The sequence below is a fragment of the Anolis sagrei genome, chromosome 1 (genome assembly GCF_037176765.1).
Source record: "Anolis sagrei isolate rAnoSag1 chromosome 1, rAnoSag1.mat, whole genome shotgun sequence".
In the NCBI taxonomy this organism is placed as follows: domain Eukaryota; kingdom Metazoa; phylum Chordata; class Lepidosauria; order Squamata; family Dactyloidae; genus Anolis; species Anolis sagrei.
This window is the reverse complement of record NC_090021.1, coordinates 25,899,222-25,926,430: the sequence shown is the minus strand read 5'-3', so window position 1 is coordinate 25,926,430 and position 27,209 is coordinate 25,899,222. Positions and strand designations below refer to the sequence as shown.

The following is a 27,209-nucleotide window of genomic DNA, read 5'->3' as shown; positions in this document are numbered from 1 at the left end:
AACAGAGCATGCTCACGTGATGGGATGTGAACATGTGATGTTGCTTGGTCGCACATGTCCCATTCATCATTTCTGAAATGTTAGTGGGTAAGAGGCAGAGAAGTTGAGAAGGTACAATTGGACTTCAAAAGTGAAGGAATTGGACTGCTGGTTGAGAAGGGAAAAGTACCTTTGGACTTAGAAAGAGGCAGGATTGGGGAGCTGCTTGGAAAGGGAAAAAGTGGTGTGCTTGTATACCTAATTTATATATTTACATACCTGGGATCACATAAACATTTCTCAGGTGGAAAGGGGGCGTGGGTGGAAAAGGTGTAGGAAACCCTGATCTAGATGGATTAATGGTTTAGCTTGGGGCCAACTATCTGTTAGGGAATGCCCCACTGAGCATTACTTGTAACTACTGACACTATTAGCAATGCACATGGCAAAGAACCAGGTGAAAGAAGCAGGGGTCTCATCAACTCTTCACTACCATGCTGTGAAACGACACCAGATGGGATAGCATTGCTTGCTTTATTGTGGTATAAAATCAGAGTTTGTTCTCAGCTGGCTCTTACATGGTCCTTGATCATCTCTTCTGCTGGCCCTCACTCCCCTGTTGTTAGTGCAACAACCCCACAGCAGGCCATTACTATAATGACTTCAGAGGCATGACTTCGGAGATATTCCCACGCAGCTGCTTCTCCTTTTCCAAACTGCAATTAAAGAACAAAAGGAAAGACTGGGATCATTGAGAGATGCACTAGCGCCAAGTTGGAAACTAAACCCTCTTCCATACAGCTGAATAAAATTCCACATTATCTGCTTTGAACTGGAATGCATGGCAGTGTGGACTCAGATAACTGAGTTCAAAGCAGATATTGTATAATTTACTGCCTTGATAAAGGTAAAGGTAAAGGTTTTCCCCTGACATTAAGTCTAGACATGTCCGACTCTGGGGGTTGGTGCTCATCTCCATTTCTAAGCCAAAGAGCTAGTGTTGTCCGTAGAAGTCTCCAAGGTTATGTGGCCGGCATGATTGCATGGAGCACTGTTACCTTCCCGCTGGAGCGGTACTTATTAATCTACTGACATTTGCATGTATTTGAACTGCCAGATTGGCAGAAGCTAGAGCTAACAGCGGGAGCTCACCCCGCTCCCTGGATTCGAACCATCAACCTTTCGGTCAGCAAATTCATCAGCTCAGTGGTTTAACCTGCTGTGCCACTGGAAGCTTTTGATATTCTTGGTTATATGGCTGTGTGGAAGGGTCCTACATTGTAGGAAAAATTAATGCTAGATGATCAATATTTTTATTTCCTCCCCTCCCTTCAAAACAAGGAATACCCCTTCCCCATTGAGAACTTTTTTCCTTTGGTCTTTTCCCCTATTTTTTGCTATTTGACATCTGTCAGAACATATACGGTATTGAAGGGATCACACTTGATGATTTGCCAGCCAAGTGGTGAATATATAATTAGAAATTCTCAAGGAACTCATAGAGCTACAGAATTGGAATGGCACAAGTAGAAAACCTTTCCGTGCAAAGTTGAGTGCAAATCATTTTTGCACTTTGAATCCATCTTACAAAACTACCAATCCCCGAATTCCATAGTATTGAGCCAAGGCTGTTAATGTGGCATCAAACAACTATAATTCTGCGGAGTGGAGATATCCCTCATCTCACCTTTGCTTTTCGGTGTCCTCGATTGTCTCTGGCAGTCGGACGTTTAATGTCTCAGGGAGGAAGAAGACCGATGAGCCACAAAGCACAGCTACGGCAAAGTACGTCACTTGGGGCAGTGGCTTCCAGAGCCCGTCCAGCAAGAAAATGAGTGGAGCCACGGACCCACCGAGGCGTCCCATGAAAGAACAGTAGCCTTGCCCTTTCTGTCTAGAAAGAAAGCAGAGGAATATATGAAAATGATGCTATAAGCACCTCAGTCTCATGAAAAGGCAGCAAAATGGATTTCATTAATAAAGATTGCATATTTACTCTTAGGAACAGAGAGAGGTGGCTGTAAGGTTTCTTCAGCTGCTGGAATAACTGGATAAGCTCAGCCTACTATGACATAGCTTCTAACATTTTACAAATGAAAACCATGGTTGGCCAAGCAACATTAGACTGAAAAAACTTTATTAATGAATGTTATTTATTTGTGTATTGTGTCAGAAGCAAACAGAGGGTACAATTGTAATGTATTTGAGAAAACACAAAGTTTAAAAACTTGGCATTCTATTAAATGTCCTTTGACGAGTAGCAGGCCACTTGGAGTGCCTCTGGTGTGGCGATAAGAAGGTCCTCCATTGTTCATGTGGCAGGACTCAGGCTGCATTGTAATAGGTGGTCTGCAGTTTGCTTTTCCCCTCAATCTCATGTTGTGGACTCTACTTTGTGGCCCCATTTCTTAAGGTTGGCTCTGCGTCTCGTGGTGCCAGAGCGCAATCTGTTCAGCATCTTCGAAATCACCCAGTCTTCTGAGTGCCCAGGAGGGAGTCCCTCATTCAGTATCAGCCATAGGTTAAGGTTCCTGGTTTTAGCCTGCCACTTTTGGACTCTTGCTTGCTGAGGTGTTCCTGCGAGTGTCTGTCTCTGTAGATCTTAGAAAACTAGTTCTTGATTTAAGGCATTAGCGTGCTGGCTGACATCCAAGCAAGGGGTGGGATGGAGATGTCACTGCCTCAGTCCTTTCATTGTTGGCTGCTACTTCCGGCGGATATTAGGTGGTGCAATACCAGCTATTGTGCTGAACCTGATTCAGCACATACATGTACAGGCTATTGAACCTGACTCAACACATAGAAGATGGTTTTGAAAGGCAGCAGATTACAGAAGCTGTCATCATAGACCTGTCAGCAGCCTATGACAGTGTAAATCATCGCCTTTACCTGAGAAAAAAATTATAATATCACAAAGGACTACCATGTCACCTGCTTCATAGGAAATCTGCTTATTAATGAAGAAAAACATTATTACTATTATCATTATCATTATTTATTTCTAACCCATACCTCTCTCCCCAGAGACATTCAGGGCAGCTTCCAAAATAACACAAAATTTATTTATTTATTTCTGCTGCTTATACCCCGCCCTTCTCACCCCCGAGGGGGGACTCAGGGCGGCTTACAAAAAGAGGCACAATTCGATACCCTTATCCAAACACGTACAAATATAAAAACAATTACAATAGTTAAACAATTAACAGATTAAAACATCAATATATTGCACAATAGCACATCAATAAACAGTCTCATGGTCAGTGTTCCGCGTTCCATAGGTCCAACAGGTTTCTTCATTATTTGCCCATCATTATGGTCTTTCTTTTTAGTTGCCAGAGTTTCCAAAGGCCTGGTCCCACATCCAAGTTTTCAGCTTTTTCCTAAATGAGAGAAGGGAGGTCGCTGATCTGATCTCCCCAGGGAGTGAGTTCCACAGGTGGGGGGCCACCACTGAGAAGGCCCTGCTCCTCGTCCCCGCCAGTCTCACTTGTGATAAAGGCGGGGTCGAGAGCAGGGCCTCCCCAGAAGATCTTAGACTCCGAGGTGGGATGTAGAGGGAGATCCGTTCGGACAGATACACTGGGCCGGAACCGTATAGGGTTTTGTAGGTTAAAACCAGCACCTTGAATTGTGCTCGGAATGGGATCGGCAGCCAGTGGAGCTGGCATAGCAGGGGGGTGGTATGCTCCCTGTAAGCCGCTCCGGTGAGCAATCTGGCTGCCTCCCGTTGGACTAGTTGGAGTTTCCGAGCAGTCTTCAAAGGCAACCCCACGTAGAGTGCGTTGCAGTAATCCAACCGGGATGTGACAAGAGCGTGGACCACCGTGGCCAGATCCGACTTCCCAAGGTACGGGCGCAGCTGGCGCACAAGTTTTAATTGTGCGAAAGCTCTCCCGGCCACCGCTGAGACCTGGGGTTCCAGGCTCAGCGATGAGTCCAGGATAACTCCCAAGCTGCGAACCTGCGTCTTCAGGGGGAGTGTAACCCCGTCTAACACAGGCTGTAACCCTATACCCTGCTCGGCCTTACGATTGACCAGTAGGACCTCTGTCTTGTCTGGATTCAATTTCAATTTGTTAGCTCTCATCCAGTCCGACACAGCAGCCAAGCACCGGTTCAAGGGCTGGACAGCCTCCTTGGTGACAGGTGAGAAGGAGTGACAGATTTGGAAATCATCTGCATAGAGATAACATCTCATTCCGAAACTCCGAATGATCTCTCCCAACGGCTTCATGTAGATGTTGAATAACATCGGGGACAGAATTGAACCCTGTGGGACTCCACACAACAACGGTTGTGGGGTCGAACAGGTGTCACCCAATAACACCTTCTGGGACCGACCCTCAAGGAAGGATCGGAGCCACCGCAAAGCAGTGCCCCCGAGCCCCATGTCCATGAGGCGTCCCAGAAGGATACCGTGATCGACGGTATCGAAGGCCGCTGAGAGGTCCAGCAGAACTAACAGGGACACACTCCCCCTGTCTAGTTCCCTGCGCAGATCATCTACCAAGGCGACCAAGGCTGTCTCAGTTCCATGTCCCGGCCTAAAGCCAGACTGTGCCGGATCTAGATAATCAGTGTCTACCAGAAACCCCTGGAGTTGTGTTGCCACCACACGTTCCATGACTTTGCCCAAATAGGGGAGATTGGAAACTGGCCGATAGTTGTCGAATTGGGTGGGATCCAGTGATGGTTTCTTCAACAGCGGTTTTATAATAGCTTGTTTTAAGCTCGCTGGAAACTCTCCTTCCTGTAAGGAGGCATTAACCATCACCTTCACCCACCCTGCCAAACCCCCTCTGGCTTCCTTGATCAGCCAGGAAGGGCAGGGGTCTAGGATGCATGTGGTGGGTCGCACCTCTCCAAGGATCCTGTCCACATCCTCAAGCTGAACCAATTGAAACGAATCCAACAAAACTGGACAAGCAGATGCTCTCGTTACATCCCCAGAGACTGCCGTTAACATGGCGTCCAAACCCGACCGAATCCGCTCAATTTTATCCGCGAAGAATCGAGCGAATGCTTCACAGCGAGCCACCGAGTTATCAGGGATCTCGCTTTTTGGCGGGTTTAATAGACCCCTGACAACTCGGAAAAGCTCAGCTGGACGATTCTGCGCGGATGCAATATTGGCTGTGATGAATATTTTCTGAGCCGCCGTTATTGCCACACCGTAGGACCTTAAAAAGGCATTCAGATGTGTTTGGGCAGACTTGGTGGGATTCTGGCGCCACACGCACTCTAGCCTCCTCTTCTTTCGCTTCATCGCTGCCAGCTCCTCAGTGAACCAAGAAGCTGGTTTAGCTCGGTTACTTGAGAGGGGGCGTTCCGGAGCGATTGTGTCAATAGCCCTGGTCAACTCACTGTCCCAGCGGGAGACCAGAGCATCGACAGAGTCGCTAGCCAGGAAGGTGGAGAAATCCCCAAGAGCCGTCAGAAAACCATTTGGATCCATCAGTCTCCTGGGGCGGACCATTCTAATGGGTCCACCACCCCTGCGGAGGTTAGAAGGCACAGTTAGTCTAAAACTGATCAGGTGGTGATCGGTCCATGGCAAAGGAGCGATGGTCAGCTCCTCTATCCCGTCACTCTCATCCCATCCTTGCGAAAAGACCAAATCCAAGGTGTGCCCGGCACTATGGGTGGGACCAGATATTAGTTGGGACAGGCCCATGGTTGCCATGGTGGCCATGAAGTCCTGAGCCGCACCAGAAAGAGAGGCCTCGGCATGGATGTTGAAATCTCCCAAGACTAAAAGCCGTTGGGAGCTCAACGCCATGTCCGAGACCACTCCTGCTAGCTCAGGTAGGGAGACTGTAGTGCAGCGGGGTGGTCGGTACACTAACAGAATCCCTATCCTGTCCCGGTCACCTATCCTAAAGCCGGCACATTCAAAGGAAGATGATTGTGGGATGGGGCACCTGATCAGGGGGATAAACTCCTTATAGACCACTGCGACTCCGCCTCCCCGCCCTCCAAGCCTTGGTTGGTGCTGAACTGAGTAACCTGGTGGGCAGAGCTGGGAGAGGTTGACCCCTCCCCCCTCGTCCAACCAGGTCTCCGTTATACAAGCCAGGTCAGCTCGTTCTTCTTGAATTAGATCTTGGATGATGGAAGTCTTTCCATTCACCGACCTGGCATTGAACAGCACCACTTTTAGCTTGGAGGGGCCACCAACCTGGCACCTCAGTTGTATCTTGTCAGGAGAGGATTGTTTGATTGCCAATCTATTTTTATTTGTTTCGGGCCGAATTGTAGCGTTGATTTTTGGAATTGCCAATGTCCTATTATGAATTTTGAGCCGAATTCGATTTTGTCTTTGGTTCTTGGTATTTTTGAAGGTTGCCAATTTGTTATTGTAAATTTTGGGCCAGAATTGATGTTTTGTTCTCCCTTTCCCGTATCTCCCTCTACCTATCACCACCTCTATGGCGCCCCCCCCACCCGTAGGCCCACCTCCCCAGGGGAACCGCCCTCCATTTCCAACAGTTGTTATCGTAGCAACAGAAGCTTGTTTGTAATTATGGTTACCTGTCTCTGGATCCCAGTATTCCCGCCCCTTGATGCTACTTGCTCCTTCCAGTGTTGTGAGAGCTGTAAAGTGCACCTGTGCTAAACTTGTTGTAAAGTGCACTTGTGGTGATAGCTGATAAGATACCAATAACAGCAAAGATAATGTAAACATTGACATAGGAGTAAAGTGCAGGTGGTTAGTAATATGTATATATATATGTATATACGAAACTTCAAGGTGGCAGTACAGGGACCCAGAGTATTTGATTAAAGTGCAAAGATAGTAACCACTTAATTTGGGACCAGATGGTTATTGGCAAGGATTCTGGCAAAGATCTAAAGTGCTTGACTAAATTTAGAGCTAGACTAGTTCAATAGTGCAAAATAGTGCAAAGTAGTGCAAATAGTGCAAAATTACTGCCTTATATAAATAAGTTGATTTTCAAACCACTCAGTCAAGGCAGACAATTCAGGCCACAGCACCCGGCTCCTTGGGTCCGTGGAAAACAAGCCGGCACCCAGAAGCCTGGCCCCCAGCTTTCCTTGACTGCCCCAAGAGGGAATGCCACAAGCAGAATAGCTGGTAGTCTGCAGGATAAGGCAACAATTGCAGGTCTTTCTAATTAGCAGCACAAGTTCACCAATTGCACACTGTGTAGAGATATTATATACATAGTTTAGCTTGACCATAGAGGGCAGTATAACATTAAAGAGTGACCAATTCCTTGGACGTAGAGCTCTGTAGATTGTTATTGCACCTCTGACCAGAGAGGGCGATGTTGCCAAATAACAGGGTTTATGCTGCTACAGTTCTGAATGGCAAGCAGCTGAACCCTGGAATCACTATCAGGTAGGCCTTCCGGTTGTTGTTTGGGCCCACAATGTTGGAAAAATTAGCGCTATTAGATTCCGGCCGACAAGAGATGATGGAAAACCATCGGATTGGCGGGGGAGGTAGCAGCCCAGCCTCGGGTATTCTCGGTGATCCCCTCCTGAGCGGAGAGGCCGCCCATAACTTCAGCTCCTTTCGCCCCTCACAGCCCCCTTCAGCTAGCGTGGGGGGGGGGGAAGAGAGAGCTAGCGGCACGGGTTGTGATTCCACGAGGTGGGTGCAGGGGCCGCGATGGCGTGGGGCCCGGAGGTGGAACAACCAGCTGCAGTCCCGCCGGTCCGGTGGAGGGTCGACCGGGCTGAGATTCCGGCGTTGAGAGCGCCACGGGCCCGATGAGGAAGCAGTCAGCCGAAGCGAGGATGCGGCAGCAGCGGCGTAGTCCGCAGGCAGGGCCCGTCCCACACAGCTCGTAATGGTGGTAGATGGCACAGACCGTCTCCCTGATGATCCAGGGGAGCGATGAAATCAGCCCTAATGCCAGCAACTCATGCCTCGCTCAACAGTTAGGTGAGATCTTTAGGATTGGGGGAGCCAGCCACGCTGTAATGGCGATGACGCTCTACCTCAGTCTCCCTCGCCTTCTCCGCCTCCTCTTACCCTTCTCCTGAGCCGAACCAGATCGCCAGGGTCTCTATCGGGTCCCCAGGTTGTTCCGGATCTCTTGCTTCAGCTGGGGGGTCAGCGGGGGGGGGGGGGGGGGATCGTTCTGATTTTCAGCGGATTAAAGATCTCAGTCGGCGCAGCTAAGATCTTGTTGCTCGCTCGACCGGAACCGGAACTCCCTCCACATAACCTTATTTGATTGTACTTGCTGCTCGGTGCCCTGTGCTGCTAGCAAAAGCATGACAAACATTCAGTTCTGTAAAATTAATCACATTCAAAACTTTTCAAAAACATTTTCACATAAATTAAAAACAGAGAAACAACTTTGGCTACAGCAAGTCAGCCATCCATGGTGACAGTAAACAGTTAATATAGTTCTTGACTAAATTAGACTTAAATAGAATTAACTAAACTTATGAGCTAGGAATGGCAACAGCAGTTTGCTTTTGCCTGAACCCACAGGGAAGGGCAAGATTCTCTCTCTGATATCCTCCTCTCTTTTCCCTGCAAAGTTGAGTGCAAATCATTTTTGCACTTTGAATCCAGTTTGCAGCAATTACAATAAACTGAGGTTGAAAGGAAGGACATGAGTGGAAGAGAGAGAAATGGGGACATTTTCAAAGCCTCAATAAGGGCGAAACTGGGAGAGTTGGAGGATATGCTCATATGGAGCTCATTTTGGAGAGGGAAGGTATGATTTGCTGCTTTCTGCAAAAAAGTAATATATTTTGGCTGATCCTGAAAGGTTGCCTCAAGGAAACCTCAAGTTAAGCATAGTATGACTCTCTCATATATATAGGGCAGTGGTTTCCAACCTTTTTTTGACCAGGGACCACTTGACTAGGGATTACTTTGACCAGGGACCATTCTCCAACATTAGTACCAAAAGGTTACGAATCAGTTTTTGGTCAACTTTAGATTCAGTTAGGTTATTTGGGGTCTGATTAAGAAATTTACATTGGATAGACCACATCAGCTCTAGTTTCTAATATAGAACATCTGCCATCCAGTAGTCGGCATCTGCTTGCCCACAGAAAGCCATATTTAATAAGCCTCATCACTATAAGAGGGTTTCGCGAGACCAGTTGCTCTCATTGCAACGATGTAGTAAGAGTAAGGCCGTGGACCATATTTTAGTTCTTATGGACCACTGGTGGTCCACGGACCACAGATTGAGAACCAATGATATAAGATGATATTTTTCAGGACTTGGTGTGGATATGCAAAGCCATAACAGAGAATCCTGTCAAAATAGAGGACTTCCAGGCTCAGAATACCATAAAAATGGCTAAAGAGCAGGCATTTTGTTGGTTTTGGATAAATGAAGCTGCAGGTACTGGCCCTTTGGATATGGGAGTCATGCCATAAACTATATTGGAGAGCAGAACCTTCTGGAAATTCTCAATGTATTAAATTCCCTGCTCAAAATGAGCAAAGGTTTATCTAGTTCAATATCTTGTTTTCCATCGGGCCAGCCAGATGCTTATAGTAAACCCATGAGTGCAATACAAGAGCACTCCTATTCTCCAGCATCTGGTATGGAAGTGTACCGCATGATGTTGATAACTGTATAATTGCAATGTACTCAACGATGGGTTTGATTTTTTTCTAAAACCATCATATGAGTGAATAAATTAGTCAATTGATTAAACTTGCATTATGAATAAGTCTAATAGTCCTGAAGTGAAGGACCTTTTAATTGGTAAATGACATTGTTCAACAAATTCAGTACAGGCAATCCCTGAGTTACAAACACCTGACTTACGAAAGACTCGTACTTAGGAATGTGAGTGAAACAACAGGAAGTGAGAGAAATCTATCCCTAGGGAGGGAAATTCACTCCTAAAAGAGTTATCATGAGAATGGGATGTGTTATCATGAGAAGTGGGTTGCTGTGAGTTTTCTAGGCTGTATAGCCATGGTGCAGAAGCATTCTCTCCTGACATGTCACCCACATCTATGATAAGCATCCTCGGAGGTTGTGGAATGCCCAGGGTGGGAGAAAGAAGTCTTGTCTGCTTGAGGCAAGTGTGAATGTTGCAATTGGCCACCTTGATTAGCATTTAATGGCCTTGTAGCTTCAACACATGGTTGCCTGAAAGGATCCTTTGTTGGGAGGTGTTAGTTGGCCCTGATTGGTTCTTGCCTGGAATTCCCCTGTTTTTTAATGTTGCTCTTTATTTACTGTCCTGATTTTAGAGGGGTTTTTTTTTAATACTGATAGCCAGCTTTGTTCATTTTCATGGTTTCCTCCTTTCTGTTGAAATTGTCCACATGCTTGTGGATTTCAATGGCTTCTCTGTGTAGTCTGACATGATGGTTGTTAGAGTGGTCCAACATTTCTGTGAAATATTGGCTCTGCCTTCTCCTCTCCTCTGCTTTATTTCCCCCTGTTTTCGGTTTATCCCAGATTATCTGGCAGTAGGGACACATATAATTTAGTTTAAAGCAGAAAACCTGAGATAAGATCCTGGAATATAGGGCCTGTCTGGAATGGCCCCTAGAGATTCCTAGACAGGGGTTATCTCAGGTTTAAACAAAAGTGAGTGTGTGTGTGTGTGTGTGGTGGTGGTGGGGGGGGGGGGTGTTAATTTGTAGTATTTCCACTTTTGTGGCAGTACTGCGCCTCTAATCACAGTGAATGTGGAGGGCTGACTATTACCTTTTCACAAGGAGTTCCCAATCTCTTGCTTATGTTTTAGTGCAGTTTGTACTACAACATTATCCAGAACCTATCCCTGAATTTAAGGCAGGAAACCAACAGTCCCAGTGAGTTAGACCAAATGATTAGATTAGTCCAGAATTACACAGTGGCGAAATACAAGCATCTCTTACCTAAGGACAGTGGGATAGAGCTCTGATGAATACAAGAAGACGGTGGTGAAGGAAGCTTCGGATAATCCTTTGCCAATGATGGCAACCACTGAGCGCAAAGTCTCCAGAGCTAAGGAGGTGGAAGAACACAGTTCAGGGAGTTAGCAAAATCCAAGACTCTTGATGTTGTTGGACGTCAATCCCTACCCAGTTGTGCTACAGGAAAACCACCTCATTCCCAATCCACTAAAGTGTTCTGTACAAGCATCTCCATTATGCAATCCAATAGAGGTTTTTTAAAAAATTAAGCCCTCAGAAGCCCCAGAGAGCATGGGCAGAAATCAAGGATTCTAGAAGCTGAAGTCCAAAATATCTGTGGGGATAAAGACTGAAACCCCTAGCAATAGATATGATCAATGTTATTTGCATTAACTATTAGCCACGCAAAAGATTTCTGCTAGGATTCCTTCTAATTCAACCTTATTTTGATTTTAATGTTCATATTGTCCAATATGATGATTCTGTTTGTAAGTAGTTGCAAACTTAAACCAATTCAGGATCAACTCAATTCCTTTTGTTTCCTGAAAGATGAGTAAGAGGAGGAGGAAGAAGAATCTAGCCCACAAATGATCCACAAGAATGAGTTTAAGGGTGAGTATTATATTAGGTATGCCTCACATTAAAGGTGAACAATTATTTTCAAGGTCACTTTGGCAATACCTACACTGCCATATAATTTTTTTTTTATTTACAGTATTTATATTCTGCCCTTCTCACCCCGAAGGGGACTCAGAGTGGATCACACAACACATATACAGCAAACATTCAATGCAATTATACATTGACAGGACAGACAGAGTACATAGATAGAGATATATAGGTTTTCCCATCTTCGACATCTTGGAGGTTGTGTTCAATTCTGGCCACAGGGGTCACTTCATCCAACATGCTGAAGAGCCCTGTTCACAGACTTCCTCCTTTGATCAAATAACTGGCATTTTTCTGGTATTTCCTTATGGTTCCATTAAAATACCTCCCCACTTCAGCGATACCTATTTATCTACTTTCTGATCTGCTAGGTAGGCAGTAAACTGGGCTGAAGGTTGGGTGCTCACTTCTGACCCAGGCTTGGATTATATGGCAGTATAGACTCATATAATACAGATCAAAGCAGATTATCTGGATTCAGAAACTGAATTATATGGCAGTGTAGATCCAGCTAAACACCAATAATCCACTTATAAAGATAACATAATGAATAAGTCCAACAAATAGGTAAATTGTGAAACTTAGACTGTTCAATTCACAGTAGTCACAAAATTAAGCAATATGAAATAAGTTCTGTACAGTCTTTTAGTGATGTCGTTGTATGTTCATGAATCAGCCTCCCAAGACTGTACAGAACTTATTTCATATTACTTAATTTTGTGACTACTGTGAATTGAACAGTCTAAGTTTCACAATTTACCTATTTGTTGGACTTATTCATTATGTTATCTTTATAAGTGGATTATTGGTGTTTAACCTGTCTACTAAGGAACCCATTCATATTGTAGTGTAGATCCAGCCTCAGACACCATGTTTAAGAACTCCTTTGGACAAAATACTTCCCCACTTCAGTGGTATTTATCTACCCACAGCTGTTTTCAATCTGCTAGGTGGGCAGTGACCTGGGCTGAAGGTCGGGCACAACCCCCCAAACCAGGTTTGGATTATATGGCAGTATAGGTAAATGTAAAGATTTTCCCATGACATTAAGTCCTGTTGTGTCCAACTCTTGGGATTGGTGCTCATCTCCATTTCTAAGCTGACGTTGTTCGTAGCCGGCGTTGTTCGTAGACACCTCCAAGGTCATGTGGTTGTTACCTTCCCGCTGGAGCGATACCTATTGATCTACTCACACTTGCATGTTTTTGAACTGCTAGGTTGGCAGAAGCTGGGGCCAACAGAAGGAGCTCACACCACTCCCCGGATTCGAACCTGCGACCTGTTGGTCCGCAAGTTCTGCAGCTCAGTGCTTTAGCCCACTGCGTCATCATATGGGGCAGTAAACACTCCATATGGAAGTATAGACTCATATAATACAGTTCAAAGCAGATAATCTGGATTCAGAAACAGGATTATATGGCAGTGTAGATCCAGCCTCAGACACCAAGTTTAAAAACTCATTTGGACAAATATTGAGATACTAATAGTTGCACAAATCTATATGTCCCCTTAATATCCCAACTAAGTACTGAATTAGGTTGCAACTGCATTTTAGAATTAGTGCAGCTTGACACTACTTTATCTGTCTTGCCTCAATTTTATTAATTATTAATTATTTATTTTATTTATTTATTGTATTTGTATACCGCCTTTCTCAGCCAATCGGCGACTCAAGGCAGTTTCCAACAAATCAGTATACATAAAACATAATATAGATAAAAAAACAATTTTATGCAATTGCAGCAGCTGTAGTTTGGTGGGAGAACTACTCTCTGGCAGAGAAGGTTAATACATTAATTCTATAGTGCCAATGCACCATTAACATCTCAATATTTCTGTGTAAAATATGAATAAATACTAATCAAGAAGTTAAATCTTTGTCCTTTGGACTGACTGAATTACAATTTATAGAGCTAAAATGCACTGGCTCCATCAAGCCCTCTGTGAATTCCAATGATAAATATATTCCCTGAACCTATACAAAAGGATCACTAAATATTTGATGCCCCATGACGTTTGATTTCAATATCTGACAAATTATATTTGATTTTAAAAAATTGATTAATGCTTGGCTGAACGGTTTAGCATGTAAATAGCATTTGGTCATTGCCACTCAAAGGTTGTTATCTGACATTGAATAAATTATATTCACTGGCATTTAGTATCTGACTATTGACAGCGGATGAGAATTTATGCTTCAGATATTATAAACATTGACTCAAAATCAAAAGCAAACATGAAAAACTATTTATTTTGCTAATAGAAAAATAGAAATAATGGATGTATAATGAAAAATGAAAATATGTTAGAAAGCTTGTCGGTGTTATATTATATGTATCTGTTTGTGGGCAGTTTCGGAGATGGCTCCCACTTCCAGATAGTTCGATGACTCCCACCGATGATGAATCTGGACCAAGCTTGGCACACATATCCCCCCATAACCACAATAAAATACTGGAGAGATTTGACTTTGCTGAGAGTTGTAGTTCTCTCATATCTAGAGAGCACTGTGAACCCCACCAATGATGGATCTGGATCTAACTTGGTACACATATCCACCATGGCCAATTTTAACTACTGGTGTGGTTTGGAAACAATAACACATGGTTTTGGGAGATGTAGTTTACCCACTTGTTTACATAAACCCAAAACCTTAGATTCATTGTAAATTGATCCCTGATGGTCCCCATGACACAATGGTTTTTCTGGTGAGTATCTCAGAGTTTTTCCAGTTTAAACAGATTTTGTGCTGCTTTTGGCAAAGAGATTTTATATTATGGATTTTCATGAAAATTCAAGAGTATGCCAGGGCTTCAGCACGGTCTGGAACTATAGGATCAGGTCCAATTTGGCCTGATCTGACTGAACATAGGGAAGGGGAAAGGGGAAAGGGGAAAGGCAGAAAGGATGGGAAAGGAAGGGACGAGAAGGGAAGGAAAAGTACGGGACAGGAAGGGGAGGGGAGGGGAGGGGAGGGGAGGGGAGAGATGTGCCTTCGTCATGGGTTCAAGAAAGTGGTATGGATCATGCCCAGATTACCCTGCCTAGCTGGCTAGAGATCTCTGTGCAAGCTACTGGTGTCACAAGTTGATATCACAAACGGGCCACCAATGAGACCATCAGGAAGGAAAGGATAGTCTCCCCTTCTTGCTTGTTGTGTGTATATCTTGTGGTGATATCAGCAGAGGTGCCCACTAAGATTAGGAGCTCGCCTGGAGTCCTAAGGCCAGTTAGGAGCTGGTGAGAAGGGTGGCATATAAATGTTGCAAATAAATAAATAATAAAATCAAGATGAAGGAATTATGGTCCAGAAAAGTAGGTGCAGTTCCAGACTGTCTGGATAATGGCCCCAGATTCGGCTGCCCCAAGGCAAATTTATAGTGGGCTAAACTGCCTAGTGCAGATGAGCCCTTAATTAAGTATTAAGTCACCTCTCCACATATGCATTTTTTACTTTTGCATTCTCCCAGGCTAAAAAAAATAGCAATTTCTTTATTCGTGGTTTTTCACTTTCACAGGGATCTTGTGCCACTAACTCCAGCAAGTGTGGAGAAGTCACTGGACTTAAGTAAATATAGGCAGTCCCTGAGTTACAAACATCCAACTTACATCCAACTCCTAGTTACAAACCGAGGTGAGACAACAGGAAGTGAGAGGAAAGCAACCCTCCTGAAAGCGTTATCATTGGGACAAGGTGTCTCCACTGAAGCTATAACTCCAATCCATATTTCCAGTTTTTTCAAAATCTAATTTTCACTGGGACAGAAAGTGAGGTGAAATATTCTGAACTGGGACAAAGACAACAAACCAAACCAAACAAGGGTGTTAACCCTTCCTTATGCTATCCAAAGTTTATAGATAGATAGATAGATAGATAGAGCTGGAATTACACTTTTAAAATGTGCCAGTTCTGACTTACATACAACTTAAGAACAAACCTACAAAACCTATCTTGTTTGTAATCCATGGACTGACTGTGTACTTGAACTACATAGTTGATAGAGGATCCCAGCCAGTATTAGGATATTAATATCTTATAATATCATATACTATATATATAGTGCATTATGTTGTATATACAATAAAACTACTTACACTTTGGGATGACAATGTTGGCGCCTATAGATAAGCCAGCAAGGATGAGAGTCCAGGCCTGGCAATGTCTTCGTCCCGCCCAATTAACCACAATATACATAATGATCTTGGCAGGAATTTCAATGATTCCAAAGACAAACTGGGTCATGTACATATCCAGACCAAAGCCAGTGATGTTCATGCTCATGCCGTAGTAGGAAAAGGCCACCCCAAACCTGAAGAGGAGGGAAACAAAGGGCTGTGCTGAGGAATGCAGACTCAGGCGCAGGTAGGAAAGAAATCCATGTGTTGGGGAAAAGGGGAAGGAAGGGAGATGTGCCTCCTCACCACACGGCACCCATGCAATAAGATATTCTTCTCATCATCGGTGTCTGGAAAAGGCTGGTGTAGGAATAATTCCCACCTGGCTTCTGTGCTATATTTGCTGCAGTCTTGTTTAATATCTGAAAAAGGAACAATGGGTTTTAGGTTAGATGTGAAGTCTTGGCATTGCCTTTTCTTCTCCTTTGCTTCAGTTCCCCCTGTTCCTAGATTTTCCAAATAGTGTAGACACCTTCCTTTGTATAATTTTTTGGGTGAAGCATAACACCTCTGAGAGGCTAGCCTTCGTTGGACTATTCCATTTCCCTGCATAGAGCAATCTTGCCAGACTCCTCCCCTTTTCTACAGTCACTAGAGGTTTGGGGCATTGTCTGGTAATCCTAGACCAAGCAATTCAAAAACAGGCATTCTTAGCACTATGATGGCATGCATTTAGCAGTATTATTATACCAACAGTCTAAAGGACTACAGAAGCTTTTGGCCAGACTAAGCTTCACAGGGAAGAGGAGTAAGACAGTTTATAAGCAACAACTTGTAATCCATCACTTTGCACCAGAGGCAGAAGATTCCAGAGAGATGACTACAACCAGCAAAATCTTCTTTTGTAATGTATTGTTTTAAGGTACCTTGGGACTGGGTGGGGTTAACCCTTTATTCAACTTGTTTTCAGTAAACTCATTTTAGTTATCATTTCACCTTTCCTGAAGTGCCTCTATCTGCTAAGGGTCTTAATCTTAACAGAAGGTATCAGATAGCCCCCGAGTAAAGCCAGACAGTATAGGCTCAGTCATGCCATCACATTAGACACTAATTGCAAAATTGTGAATTCAGCCATTTATGTCAAATCAAATATTAAAAAACAAAATGTGTCTGTTCTCACACGCATATTTGTGTCTGTCACAAATTATTTTTGAGTTATAGTAATCCTTAGACAAACCTGTCACGGGGAGCTCTTCCAGACAGGTCCGATATCCCAGGATCTGATCCCAGGTTTTCTGTTTATCCCAGATTATCTGGCAGTGCGGACTCATATAATCCAGTTTAAAGCAGAAAACCTGGGGTCAGATCCTGGGATATAGGGCTTGTCTGGAAGGGCCATGGGTTTTCTTAGCAAGATTTTGTTCTTCAGAGGGAGTTTGACATTGCCTTTCTCCATGACTGTGCGAAGGTAGTTTGCACAAGATCACCCAGAGGGTTTCCATGGCCAAACAGGGGCTTGAACCCTGGTCTCTCAGAGTCCAAGTTCAACACTCAAACTGCTACACCATTCTCCCTCTCTCCCTCATTCTTCCTTCATCTTCCCCCGCACAAATGCACATGCATGTATATAGCAAATATTATTTAAATACATATACAGCATATCTAGGAGCCCCAGCTTCTGCCAACCTAGCAGTTTAAAAACATGTAAATGTGAATAGATCAATAGGTACCACTCTGGCAGGAAGGTAACAGTGCTCCATGCAGTCATGCCGGCCACATGACCTTGGAGGTGTCTACGGACAATGCCAGCTCTTCGACTTAGAAATGGAGATGAGCACCAACCCCCAGAGTCGGACACGACTGGACTTAATGTCAGGGGAAAACCTTTACCTTTACAGCATATCTAACAAAAGTGTCAATAAATAGAAGATTTTGCATCTGGTTTAAGAAAAGGGAAGCAAAAGAGCTGGAATCTCTTTTTCATTCTCGTGGGACACAGAGAGATTTCGGATTCCTAAAAACAGTCCTGAAACCTGGTAAAGGGAAAGGAAATGTCTACAGTTTTCTGGAACAGGTTGAAAGAGATGAGGAGAACTGGACTTCCCAAGAGAAGTGGTTAACCCAAAACTATTTTCCACTTGAGATAAATTATGGAAGTGGCACCTTTCCTCCTTCCTCCCCATTCCACATACAGGACCTAATTGGCTTGACAGCCATTCAGCACAAAGGGTGCAGAGAAAGACGTGTGATACATACAACTCTGTACTTCAACATGTCAATATTTCTGTTTAAACATTTTGTGGCAGAAGCTGTGGTCTTACCTATGGCAGAGCCATTCTTGATGCTGCAGGTGAGGATGGGGAATTGCTAGAAAATTTGAGCTCATGGCCAAAGTGAAAATTCTGCCTAGCTGATTCATGATAATGAGAAAGAGATAAGTTTTTTTCCCTTTGTTTCAGTCCAAACCCTGATCCCTTGATGTACCTCGAGGTTTATCTTGGCCCCAGACTCCTTCCTTCCATTCATTTTGGCACATCTTTGAAGGTGTTTGTGAGCTTGCTCAAGCTTTCCTTTGGTCAACAACCATCTGGCAGATTCTGAGAGCCACCTGTTAAACAGAGGGTCAAGAGGTATTGTTGATCATCAGTGAAAACATTTTGAGACCAACCCATCTACTTCATACTGATCATAATGTTCATGAAGATAATATATAGTCATACCCTCACATTTGCTGAGATTAGGAGCAGAAGGCCCCCATGAAAGTGAATAATGCAAATTTAAAAATAGCTATTTTTTAACCTGAAGGAACATCTCTCTAGGAATGTCTAGGTAATCCTAGAAGAATTTCTTCTGCTGGAAAATGACCATAGAATTGCATTGTTCCCATAGCCAGACATCGATCAAGGACATCTTCCACTAATACCTGCCAGGCAGTCTCTATAGATGATGTCATCAGTTCGCATGTGGTCACAAACATAGCCAGATATAAGAATTGTATCTATCTCTTGTCCTCAGTCTCAGACAGAGACTGAGGACATCTTAGAATTATAGAATCATAGAGTTGGAAGAGACCTCGTGGGCCATCCAATCCAATCCCCTGCCAAGAAGCAGGACAATCGCGTTCAAAGCATCCACAACAGATGGCCATCCAGCCTCTGTTTAAAAGCCTCCATAGAAGGAGCCTCCACCACACTTTGGGGTAGAGAGTTCCACTGCTGAACAGCTCTCACAGTCAGAAAGTTATTCCTAATGTTCAGGTGGAATCTCCTTTCCTGTCGTTTGAAGCCATTGCTCCGTACTACAAGAAAGGAGATTCTTTCACCAAGATCTACCAGGAGGTCCCAGCAGATGATGTCAACGATCTCCAATCCCCTCCACTCTCCAACAACAACAGAATGGCCACGAGAGGGAGGTTAATGTCATAACTATAAGCTATTTAGTTATGACATCCCATGTGCAATATGCATGACATTAACAAATGGGCATTGACAAATGGACAGTGGGCTAAGTAGTGACCAAATGGGCAGGAACTGGAAGGTTTTGTTAGCATGCAATACAGGTCAATAGCTGAAGGTCTTGTGGGAAAAGAATCAAATAACTGGGTATCAGAAATTCTGTGTGTTTTATCACTCTGGGTGTTATTAGTGTATGAGCCCTATATATGTTGGGCCTTAGAGGAACATTTTAGTCTGAACAATAAATGTTTTGGGACCAGCAAAGGTCCTGTGTGATGTATTAAAATTTATGTATGCTGCTAAGAGGATTTCAGCTATGAATTTTGTGTAACTCTGCAAGCAACTCTATGAGGAAGGTTGAAATTCTTGTCCCCATTTTTTTTAGGTAGAGAGAGAAGATTGTTGGGTGTGACTTTCCCAAGACATTCTCAATACATTCCTCAAGAAAGGATGCAAATTTGAGCTGAAAAAGTGTCTGGCAGAAATGCTCTTAGGCACCCATGGCAAAAAGAGGCATAATTTTGGATAGAAAATTGGCTATTGTTGAAAAAAATCCTGAAACGTTAAGCACCTCTTGCTGCTCACTTTCCTGCTTTGCAAAGAAGCTTTTCATTACTGAGAAAAATGCACAGAAAATCTATATATATTTATGTGTAACTCACAATCTGGTTTCTAATATCTTGCTTATTCAGAGGTCAACAGTGGATTATATATAGTTCTAAAGTGAGTTAGAGCAAGCAGTTTCTTGAAACTCCTTCTACCCTGTAGAAAAGGGATAGAAGGTAAATATCTGATCCTCTGTATTCAACCTGATATTTATTTAGCTCTTGGTGAACCATTGCTGTGATATGGTTAGGCACAAGTTCAGACTATGCATGATTGACATTAGGCACAAGCTACTGAATCACTAATTTCAGTTTATACCCAACTTCTGGGCACAGATTAACACCTTTCCCTTAATGTGTACTAATTTTCATGAGCCTTTACCCAGAATTCAGGCTGTGAGTTGTGTAATGATGTTTGGGGACTAGGGATAAATTTCTGTTCCATCCAAATCATGAGTATTCATAGTCTGGTCAGGCATCTGGTTAAATGTGTGTATTCTTCATGTAACAATGGGAGTGTTCTAGCTCTTCCCTCCTCCAAAATTGTTTCCCAAAATTGATGTATTGTCGAAGACTTTCATGGCAAAATCACTGGGTTGTTGTAGGTTTTTTGGTCTGTATGGTCATGTTCCAGAAGCATTCTCTCCTGACGTTTCACCTGCATCTATGGCAGGCATCTTCAGCAGTTGTGAGGTCTTGCATTCTTGTGAGACCTCACAACCTCTGATGCCTGCCATAGATGCAGGTGAAACGTCAGGAGGGAATGCTTCTAGAACACAGCCATACAGACCGAAAAACCTACAACAACCAGTGATTCCAGCGATGAAAGCCTTTAACAATACAGATTCAGATGACAATTGGAATGGCTCCTGGCATATTTTCGAATTCTGTGATTTTAACTAATTGTTTCAATTGATATGTTTTAATTATGTGATTTTAATGTATATGTTGTTTTTATGTTGATATGTGTTCAAGGCATCGAATTATGCCTTTGTTGTGAGCTGCCCTGAGTCCCCTTCAGTGAGAAGGACGGGATATAAGTAAATGAAATAAATAAATACATAAAATCCTTGTTTCTTTGCTTTTGATTTTCCATTATTTTCCATTGTTTGGAAAATAAACCTGTGAATTGATTAAAAATAGAATAAAATTGAAAATATTGTAGGTAGGTAGTAGACACTCAGTTAATCTGACACCTATGGGAATTAGTAGATGTCAGATAAATGTAGTTTCTGGTTGCTTGAGAGTTACTATTAAAAACAGGCCTAACTAACAGTATACCATACCATAAACTGTGTAATGGTTTGATATTAATATTGAAATAAAAGCAAATAAACACAAATAAATTCTAACTAACCTCAATGTAGCATAAAATTGTATTTTAATTTTTATTTAAAGTATTATTTTTCTATTTTTGCTGGTTGCATGAGAGTTTCAGTGGCTTGTATTCTGGTTAACTGAGAGTTTACTGTGCTCATTTTCATCAGCAAAAATTGACCCAAAACACCTGGGATGACTTATCTCAGTTGTCCCTGTTATCAAAAAAGGAAATATCTCCTTCTCTGAATTGTGAAAGGCAAGAGCTTGGACCATCATGGGAGAACCTAAAAAAGTACCCATCACTGTTTCTGCCATGACATTGATTATTGCCTTTTTGAATGCCTGGAAAGCTATGGAAATCATTCATACTCAAACGAAATAGTAAAATATCTACATGCCTACATTTCTTACAGCTTACTACATTTGCTATAACTTATTCCATGCAAATTCTGCTCCTTTTGGAATGAAAAAGCTAGAATTTAGGGCAAACAGGGTATGTCTTCACAGTTACAACGGTTCTCTGCAATCTGTAACACAGAATCATGAAGTGTTAATTTCACTCACCACAAAGAGGCAATGCCCACAAAACAAGGCAGAGTGACAGCAAACAACAGCCAACGCCAGTCCCGCACAAAGTAGGCAATCAGAGCAAGAAGCATATTTCCCAAACTCCAGAAGATACTAGTTGTGACCCCAGAAAAGGTACGATGGTGTATATCCACCCATTCTAAGCCTGGAACATAGAAGCAGAACTGAGTAAACCTGTATATCTACACTTATCTACACTTTTGGGGGGATCTTGAATCTGGTGTTATGACAACACAAAAAATACAGTTGTTTTGGAAGTGAATCAGCATTTTAACAGTTTAATGTGTTTCTTAAAAATACATAATTCCCTAGCATAGAGCCATGGAAATTAATCTGGTGTCAATCTGTATTGATTCTACAGTATGACGCCCCCAGAAATGAGTTTTTTTCCTGGATCTCCAGCAGGTGTTTGCAGATCTAGGAGTGATTCTGGGGGCCCTTCTAGGCAGACCTTAATCCTGGGAGGAACTGGATTACCTAAACCCAGTTCCTCCCTGGATTAATATCCACACATCCACCCCAAACTCTAAGATTTCCCTGGGAGAAGGTAGCTACATGCCCTCCCAGGTCAACCAGCGACCCCCACCCCATTTCATTTCCCCCCAAAACTTACCTGAGGGGCCTGCCAACAGTGCACCTGGGAAAAGATCTGGACCTTAGTTTAAGGTCCAGATCTTTCCAGGTGTTTTATTAATCAGGAGCAAATTAAGAAATCCCAGTTTTCTCTGGATTTAATTGGTTTTAACTTAGGCGTAATTTGGACACTTCAGACAAGTCCCAGGATATGAGTCTGTCTGGATTGGCCCTCTGCTGCATCAAAGCATCCATGGTTGTTTTCTTTCACCCTTTTATAGCCAGTAAAATGACCGTATTTGTGGCCTCCAAGGAGTTGGTAACTGCACAAGGAGCTACTGAATAGCTCCTTGCAGAACATCTAAAAAGAGACACATGTGCACTTAATTCTAAATTATGCATATTATTGTCAACAACTGAATTCCAGCCAAAGATCAGATCTTTACTAGATTCCAAGAGACATCTTGCAAAGGAAGTCTTCCCGAACTCGTGGAAGATATTCTGCTCTAGTATGTACCTTCTGCAGAAGGTACATAGTGGGGAAGATGGCTCCCCCTGTACTTGAGAGGCCTGTCTTGAAATACCATTGTGCTTACCTAGAGGTAGTACAATGAGGGAGAGTCCAGACATAGCCACCCCTGTCAGGGTCCGTGTGACTGCAAGCATACTGTAAGTAACGGAGATGGCACTCAGCATGCCAAAGAGGAGAGTGCCTACATATGCCACAAGGAGCATGGATTTCCGCCCAAACCTGCCGAGCCAGAAAGAAAATGTTACTTACACAACACATTTGGTGTTGCCAGCTGTTCTCATCTTATCTCTACAATATGTGATGAGAATGACCAATTCTGAATATTGACTGGCATTTACCCTTTTGACCCCAAACAAGTATGGAAGATCTCTATGAGCAGAAGCATGCTTAATATTAGAAACTTGCATCTACGGAACAGTATCCATGCATATACATACATACATGCATACATACATACACATATGCAAGGATTTATTTCAGGGCTCCTACCCATTTGTTAGTGGTTTTTTTCCTATGTTTACTGTAGTGTTTCATCTGTGTTGTTATTTTGAGCAAGCCAACTAGTCCAGTGTGTTGGCTGGAAAAGGGAGCATAGAAAATTGCCTTTTTAAGCCACAGCTTCCATGATTCACCAGCTAACATGGTTGGTAGACACACTGGCCATGGGATTGTGGACATTGTCTAAAGATGTGGAGAGTATTTCCACCACTTATTTACTCTCCTGTACTATTTTAGTTCCAGGAGAGGTATTTTTTGAAAAGCAGAACATTAAAAATGAGTGACCTTGTTCACTTTCCGTTGCTAAAAAGGCTTCTCCTGGACCTACAAATGGCCAAGGATGATCTTACATGATGGTTGAAATGTCCCCAAGCATGGGGAGCAGAGGTATTTTTGTAAACAATGCAGTGTTTCTCCAAGGTCTCCTAAGGGAATAATGCATCTCCAAGGTCTCCAAGGGGTTAATGCATCTCCCCCACTCAAGTTTCTTGTCCTAGTTTTAGAAGGAGAGGAAGGGGGAAACTTCCTGTGGAGAAAAGATAATAGAAAATAATAGAATCCAGTTACCTATCTGAGAGGTAGCCAAAGATCACAGCACCAAACATGACACCAATGAAGAAGAAAGTAGCAGTTGCTTGGTTCAGTCCTCTTTGTTCGCAAACCAAGTCCCACTGGAACAAAAGAGTCAAAGCAAAAATTCATAGAATCAAAGACATGGAAAGGACCATGAGGTGAACCCTGTTGCTCTTGTATACTGTTGCAAACCTTGACGTACCTTGAATCTCTAAGTACTGACTATGTCTTTAGATCACTCTTGGACTCTGGACTCTCTGGCTTGACCTTTGGAACAACGATGCTTTGGTCTCTTGAATCTTGGACATTAATCAGTGAATGCTCAGCATTTGATTCCTGAACTACAACCATGATTGCTGAGTACTTTCTCCTGAACTGGTGTTTGTTGTATGTTCCTTGTTATAAGTTTTGCTTTGTATCTGTGGCTGTGTGTTATCTTTATGTTTTGAACTTGGACCTTGAAAACAGCCAAATGAGTAAGTGCTGCTTTAAGTAAAATAGTTTTGTTGTTTTTGGTTCACCTCTGCTTGCATACTGGCAGAGCACTGGATCCTGACACACACCTAAAAGATGCCCAGACAACCTCAATTTAAAGACTGTCCATCAAGAGTCCACCACCCTCCAAAGCAAATCTTTTCCACTGTCTTACAGTGCTTGGAGTTTGGAAGTTCTCCCAACTGTAAGCACTGTTGGGAGAATCTTTAGGGGGAATCTTTTCTTGGAATTTGCATCCATTCATTCATGTTCTAGTCTCTGGAGCAGAAGAAAACAAACTGGATCCATCTTCAACATGCATTATCTCGTCAGATATTAAAACATGGTTACCTTGTCATCTCTAAGTCTTCTCTCCTCCAAGAAAAATATATATACTGCTAAGTTATTCCTCATAGAGCTTGGTTTCCAGATCTTTGAGCATCTAGGTCACTCATTTCAATGTACATTCCAGCTTTTCTATATCCTCCTTGAACTGTGGTTCCCAGAACCAGGAACAATACAATCAGAATACAGACACTATAGTCCTGCTGAAGGATCCCAGAATTGGATTGGGTATTTTGGGTGCTTTATCACATTCTAGATTCATTAAAGATGGATATCTTGCTTCTTATGGAGCAACCAGTAACCCACAAAAGTTTATACTAGCCTTTATATTTTTCCGATTTACCTCCAAGGTTTTTCTGAATTTTTCTATCTGGGAAGATGGTAGAGAAACTGGGAAATTGTAAAAGCATTTAAAATATTATATATTTTGTATAAGGGGGACAGCAGAGGATTAAAGTGGGGGATGTCTGCCAAACCAAGACAGTTGGAGTTCATGAAGACTTCCGTCTTGTAGTGCAAGCCAAAATTTCAGGGAAACTTGGGGAAAATCCTCTCACAATAAAAGCAGGATTTGAAAATAACTCTGAAATATACTTCCATTTTGTGACTATTACATAACCTCTTAGCTTGCCTGCCGTGTTGATGCCAGTTAAAGAGCTTGTGTGTCTTTAACAATAACAAATTCAAGAGAGTCATTGATTGACCTATCTGTCTAATTTACATAAGGCAATGGTCCTGGTTATATATGAAACACACTTCCTCTGAACATGCCTGGCATTAATTTAGTGTTATCCTACCCCAGACCTCAGCCAACTTCTCAGAAGGTTGTGACCTGATTATGGTCCTTGAGTCGTTTGTGTTTGTGTGTGCAGAGAAAGAGGGAAGACATAAAGATTTGTCAGGCACACAAAACACTGAAGGGTGCACCTACACAGTGCAATTAATGCAGTTTGACACCACTTGAACTGCCATGCCATGGCTACATCCTATGGAATTGTGGCAGTTGTAGTTTTACAATGTCTTTAGTCTTTTCTTCCAAAGCTGTTGCCTTGCCAGATGAGAACTCCCATAATTCAACATCATTGAGCCATGGCAATTGAAGTAGTCTCAAATTGCATTCCTTCTCTAGCAGGCATGGGCAACTTGGCCCCTCCAGGCATTTTGGAGTCCAACTCCACAATTCCTAACAGCCTCGGGCCCTTTCCTTTCACCCCTCAGCTGCTTAATTGAACTACATAGGCTTTCAATCTTATCTCAAAGGCAGTCTCCTTGGAACAAAGGTTCCAAGGAGATTCACATACAGAAGAAGATAGATGCAGATGAGCAATAGCACTGAGATGTTTGGAGGGACTTGAAGATAAATTAGAAATCTTCAGTCACACACCACTCTCCTTTCCTGTTATGACGTGGGTCCTTATATCCCACTGTGTTCCATCTTTGTTTTGTCACTCTGTTTCCTTCCATCCTGACTGGCCATCCTGTTTTCAATCTCTGATCATCTCCACACCACATCTTTTAGTGAGTCATCTTCACTATTATTATTATTCTGCATCTCTGTACAGATACTCCTCAAGCAGAAAGCAATTCCTCAATCTCACCAAGCTTTGTAAAATTCTTGGTCCCAGAATCATATGTATGTGTGTTTGAGTAGGTCACCTGTCAGCTACAGCTGCCAGGATATCATAGCATTGAACCAAGGTAGTTAAAGTGGTGTCAAACTGCATTAATTCTACAGTGTAGATACACCCATATTCTATCAAGAGGGTTATTTCCATACATTGCCATTTATTTTGTGAGGTATTAAGCTGTTCACATCTACCTATGGGTCTTTGTAGGACATCCTGTATTGGAAATCATCTGACCATCTGACCCATTCAAATCATAGAGTTGGAAGAGACCACAAGGGCCATCCAGTTCAATCCCGTCATGCAATAAAACACAATAAAAGCACCACTTATAGATGGCCAGATGGTTTTCCTGCTTGAAAACATCCAAAGAATGAGACTCCACCACATTCCAAGGCAGCATAGTCTACTAGCGAGTAGCTCTTGCCATCAGGAAGTTTTTTTTAACATTTCCTGTAATTTGAATCCATTGCTCTTTGTTCTACTCTCTCTATTTTTGGATTTTTTTATACCATGCTCCTTGAGAATATTTGTTCCATTTAGAAGGACCAATGGAGAGGTACAAACATCACAAATAAAAGGAATACGGAACATTACCTGGGTGGCTATAGTAGACGTGAACTGGGATTGATCATAGATCCATCCATGTTGGCAGTTCTGTACAGCAGTGATGTTCATTGTGGTGTTAGATGCTTCCTGGGTAGAGTTAACCAGTAAATGAAACTGAGGTTCTGAGAACATCTTGCAGGAGCTGAAGACATCTTCAGCATCTCTTGGGATGCTAATAAGCCACGCTTCTTCCTTGGTGAGGTTGGCCAGTCGGTCCACATATGTGATGTCACAGTGATGAGGTGGGATGGCCGCCAGAAAGTTGTGCAGAAGGAAATGCAGGGGCAATAAGAGTCTTGGAAAGCAGAGAAGGAGCAATGTTAGGACCTGGAATTTGCCAAAACCACCTACTTCTTGTAGGAGATCTTCAAAGTTCATCTTTGCCAG

General features: G+C 42.9%; 1 protein-coding gene across 1 annotated transcript; it reads right to left on the bottom strand.

Moving 5' to 3' along the window:
• Nucleotides 1-631: 631 nt before the first annotated feature.
• LOC132762114 (solute carrier family 22 member 7-like) lies at nt 632-27,209 on the bottom strand. The gene is made up of 10 exons (XM_060755096.2): nt 26,811-27,209; nt 23,764-23,867; nt 22,763-22,917; nt 21,570-21,738; nt 18,110-18,233; nt 15,932-16,047; nt 15,605-15,819; nt 10,823-10,931; nt 1,667-1,873; nt 632-695 (listed from the first exon to the last, which is right to left on the bottom strand). Exons 1-10 carry the CDS (start codon nt 27,198-27,200, stop codon nt 632-634), a joined length of 1,653 nt encoding a protein of 550 aa, XP_060611079.2. The 5' UTR covers nt 27,201-27,209.